This window comes from Suricata suricatta, chromosome 12 (assembly GCF_006229205.1).
Source record: "Suricata suricatta isolate VVHF042 chromosome 12, meerkat_22Aug2017_6uvM2_HiC, whole genome shotgun sequence".
Lineage (NCBI taxonomy): Eukaryota > Metazoa > Chordata > Mammalia > Carnivora > Herpestidae > Suricata > Suricata suricatta.
Genome location: NC_043711.1, coordinates 1,140,535 through 1,144,769, shown reverse-complemented (window position 1 = coordinate 1,144,769; position 4,235 = coordinate 1,140,535). Strand labels below are relative to the sequence as shown.

The following is a 4,235-nucleotide window of genomic DNA, read 5'->3' as shown; positions in this document are numbered from 1 at the left end:
AGCGCCTCCGCTCCCGCCGCGGCCGCCGCCGCCACCTGCTCCGGGCGCGGCCCTGAGGGACGCCGTGTCTCCGCTTGGCCCGCCGGCCGCCAGGAACAGCGGTGTCCACACCTGTAAGTCTGTCTGTGCTCTATGAGCCGCCGTCCCTTATCGGCTCATGCGTCACTTGGTGCCGTCCTCGCGGACTCCTGGCTGTTACTCTCTCCTGCGGTCCCTCCTGGGCCTGTTTGCTGGTGTGGGACTTGAACACCAAGCTCCGGGCGCTGGGCGGCCCCTCGCCGCCGGGCTGTGTCCGTCTCTGCATCTGTCCGTCCTTCCACGTGAGGCCACCACGCGGTACTGAGGCCTCGGGTTCCAGGCCAGCACCCCCCTGGCGCGTCCGCCGAGCAGCCCGCGGACACATGGCTCAGTTCTCTGCCATCTCGGTCTCTTCCCACCGCTCGGGGCTCCTCCCCGTCCCGCCTCACTCGGGGCACTTTCCCAGGGCTCTAGGGCTCTTTTCTTTCTTTCAGTAAGATTTGTAAATTGTGGTAAAATACACACAACATGATATTCCCCGTCTTTAACCCTCTCCAAGCACGCAGCTCGGGCATCACGCACACACACGCTTTCGTGCAGCCGTCCCCACAGTCCAGCTCCGGAACCTTCCATCTCCCCAGACTGACTCTGTCCCCACGAAGCACGGACTCCCCACCCCGGCCCCCACCACGCACTCTCTGTCTCCTTGGACGGGACGCCTCTGGGGACCCCTGGGAGTGGGGTCACGCAGGACGTGGCCTTCTGTGTCGGGTTCTGTCACTGCGCACAGTGTCCCCCGGGTCCGTGCACACGGTGGCAGGCGGCAGGACGTCCTTCCTTCCTGGGGCCCAGTCACCTCCCGGCGTGTGGATGGACACACCACGTTTGCCCTTCGTCCACCGAGGGGTGCAGGGCGTTTCCACCACGCGGCCTCCGTGGCTGCCGCTGTGATGTGCCCCCTTGGGTGTGTCCCTCGGGCAGGTGACCAGCGATCGGAGGGGCCAGCAGACAGGCGTCCCCTCCCGCCTCTGCCACTGTCCTCACAGGGCCACTCCCTGTGTCTGTGTCCAGACTCCCCTCGCCCTGGGGTGAGCGATCACATCTACAAGGACTGTTCCCGAGGGAGGGCTTGTCCTGCTTTCCGGGTGGACGGGGACTCTGGTGGCCGCCACTTGCCCCACCGCACTCAGGTTCCCGTCTGTCCGGCTCGGGTCTGGTCCTCGGGTGGGACCCAGTCCCGGAGCCGCACCGAGGCCCTCTGAGACCCCCGAATGAGGGGGAGGGAGAAGGGGCCGGGGGAGGGGGTGCCTCGCCTGGGGCCGATGGTTTCACTCGGCCCAGTGCTGACCTTGAACGTGTGAACAGCCTTGCTCTGGAACGCTGCCTTCTAGAGGCGCCAGCGCCTGCAGGATCTCCTGCGGACCCCACCCCGCCGGCAGCCCCCCCCCCCCCGCTGCCCCCGGCTCGGTGACGGGAGCAGGCGGCCGCGTGGAGGGTGACCGTGGTCTTCTCCAACACGCCAGGTTCGTGCTGGCCGTGGGCAGCGCTGTCTTCGACGCCATGTTCAACGGGGGGATGGCCACCACGTCCACCGAGATCGAGCTGCCCGACGTGGAGCCCGCTGCCTTCTTGGCCCTGCTCAAGTAAGACTTTCTAGACCTTTCACGCGGTGGGGTGGGACAGATGGGCCTGATGCTCGCAGAGTGCAGACGGAGTTCCGGAAGAAGGTAAAGACCCCCCCCCGCAGGACAGCGCCCCCAGAGCCCCTGAAGGTCCCACGATTGCCTGTGACGTGCGGGGTGGGCTCTGGGGCCCCCCACTGTTCTCATTTTGTAGATTTTTGGTTGAGATGCAACGTGCACACTGCACAGTTTAGCCGTTTGCAGTGTGCTCTGGGTGCTCTCATCAGTCACGGGGCTGGCGCCCCTCACACTGCCTGACCCACCTTCTCCGTCGGCCGCGCAGTGCCCTTGCTCAGCCAGCTTCCAGAAGTGCTGGCCGTGAGTCACGGTCACAGCAGCTAACTTCAAAGATCAGTCAAAACGGTTAAAACCGCTTTGTAAACGCAGAGTTTACTTTTTCTGTATTACAATTATAAAGATGGAACAGGTTCACAATAGAGGAGGAGAGGAAGGGAGGGTGGGAGAAGGGAGAAGGAAACAAAAGAAAGTTCCAGCAATGTAAAGGGCAGAACGGTGCTGCCTCCCACTTGCTGTGTCCGAGGCCGTGTGAGCCCTGGCTGTGCCTCCAGCCGGCACCCTGCTCCCCTTCTGCCCCCCCGGGGCCACCCCTTCTCCCCACCCCCGCCCCCCGACAGGCAGAATTTGTTCCTGTTGGTTCTGTCTGTGGATGCCCCTTAGTCCTTGACGCTGACACAGCTGGTCCTGCGCGTGCCCCAGTGTCGTCCCGATGTCATCTCGTGGCCGCATCTCAGAGTAGCTTCTGACGGCTCAGGCCTGGGGCAGGCGGACTGCCCGGGGGGCCGCACGGCCCCCGCCGCTGCTGCAAGGGCGGCCACAGATGTCTGTAAGCTCCGGGTGGGGCTGTGTGCCAGTAAAACTTTATTTACAAAAGCAGGTGACAAAATCATAAGATGTCACTTTGTACCTGCCAGGGCAACTATTACTAAAAAACCCAAAACCAGAAAAGCCAAGGAAAAATGACAAGAATTAGTGAGGAAGTGAGGAAATCGGTGGGGAAGTGATGCCCGGCGGCCTCCGCGGAGAGCAGTCTGGAGGTCCCCCGAAAGGTCTGAACCCCGGCTGTCCCGCTCCCAGATGTCTGTCCGAGTGGCCAGAAGCAGGGCCTCACGCAGGTGCCGGCGCCCCGCGTTCACAGCAGCAGCACCCAGAAAGGCGGACACGTGCGGGGAGTCCGGTGGCACACAGCACGCGGTGTCCCTCCACACACCGGGATGTGACCCGGCCTCAGGAAGGAGGGGCGTCCCACCACCTGCCACGCGTGGATGGACCCAGAGGACACTGTGGCGACAAGTCAGACACAGGAGGACACCGTCCGCTCATGGGGTCCCCAGAGGCGCCCCGTCCACAGAGACAGAGAGTAGACGGTGGGAGCCAGGGGGTGGGCAGTGTTTCATGGGGACAGAGTCTCAGTCTGGGGACATGGAAAGTTCTGGAGACAGAGGGCAGGGGCTGCACAGCAGTGAGTGTGCTTGATGCCACCGAAATGTATGTCAGAGTGCTTACGGTGGGTTAATGACTATTTTTAATTTAATCCCTGCACCCCATGTGGGGCTGAAATGAGCCCAGGATCAAAGATTTGCATGTGCTTCCGACTGGGCCAGCCAGACGCCCCCGTGTTGTATTTTATTGTGATGAATGAAAGTGACAGTCATGAAAACACATGCGTGAGCGCATGCGTGCACACAGACACACACACACACCGCACACGGAGCGGGTTTAAGATGGAAGTCCGGCTGCAGTCTCCCTGCTCAGGGAAGGCCTCTCTATTTCTCAGGCCCCCGGGCTTTGATCACTATCGCTGATCTGCCCCCAACGGGGTGGACACTGTCACAGCTGGAGTGTGAAAGGCTCCGCGGTCTCTGGGCCTGGGTGTCCCCATCACTACCCCCCCCCCCCCCCCCCCCCCCCCCCCCCCCCCCCCCCGCACTGCTGACATCCGGGTTGGCTCCTGGGCGTTCGCCCCTGCCCCCACGGGATTGCAGCTGCCGCTGTGTGGGGCTGCGTTTGGCTTCCAGCACATGGGCGGGGGGCGGGCGGGAAGGGTGGCGGGCACACCCTTCGAGGGTTTGCTGTGTCCTGCGCCCCCACCAGCTTTGCACGAGGGTGCTGACATCGCCACCACCTCGTTTCTTTAATTGACCCTAACTTCACGTTCCGGGTGCGGCGCTGCCCTTCTGATCCAGGCTGGCATTCCTGGTCCTGCCGTCCAGCCCCGGGGCGAATGCCATGCAGGCGCCTCCGGGGCAGTCGGTGGCCTTGGTTCCCTGGTGTCACCAGGAAGGAAGCCGGCTGCCGCACAGACCCGTGTTCTGGTGTCTGGCTCTGGGTGGTTCACCCTGGGCCGGTCTAGAGGGTGATGGCCTTTGCCGGGTCGCGTCTGCAGACCTCAGAGCCAAAGACGCTGGCTCTGGAAGGTTCCCTGAGCTGGGGGCGGGGGGGGGGGGGGGGGGGGGGGGGGGGGGGGGGGGGGGGGGGGGGGGGGGGGGGGGGGGGGGGGGGGGGGGGGGGGGGGGG

At 64.1% G+C, this 4,235-nt stretch overlaps 1 protein-coding gene across 1 annotated transcript in view; it reads left to right on the top strand.

Annotated features, from left to right (window-relative positions):
• BTBD2 (BTB domain containing 2) overlaps positions 1 to 4,235 on the top strand; it is a 16,037-nt gene that overhangs the window by 7,472 nt on the left and 4,330 nt on the right. Inside the window, exons 3-4 of the mRNA XM_029916379.1 lie at positions 1,542 to 1,661; positions 2,796 to 3,225. Of these exons, the coding sequence (XP_029772239.1) occupies positions 1,542 to 1,661; positions 2,796 to 3,225 (550 nt within the window). The remainder of the gene's footprint in view (positions 1 to 1,541; positions 1,662 to 2,795; positions 3,226 to 4,235) is intronic.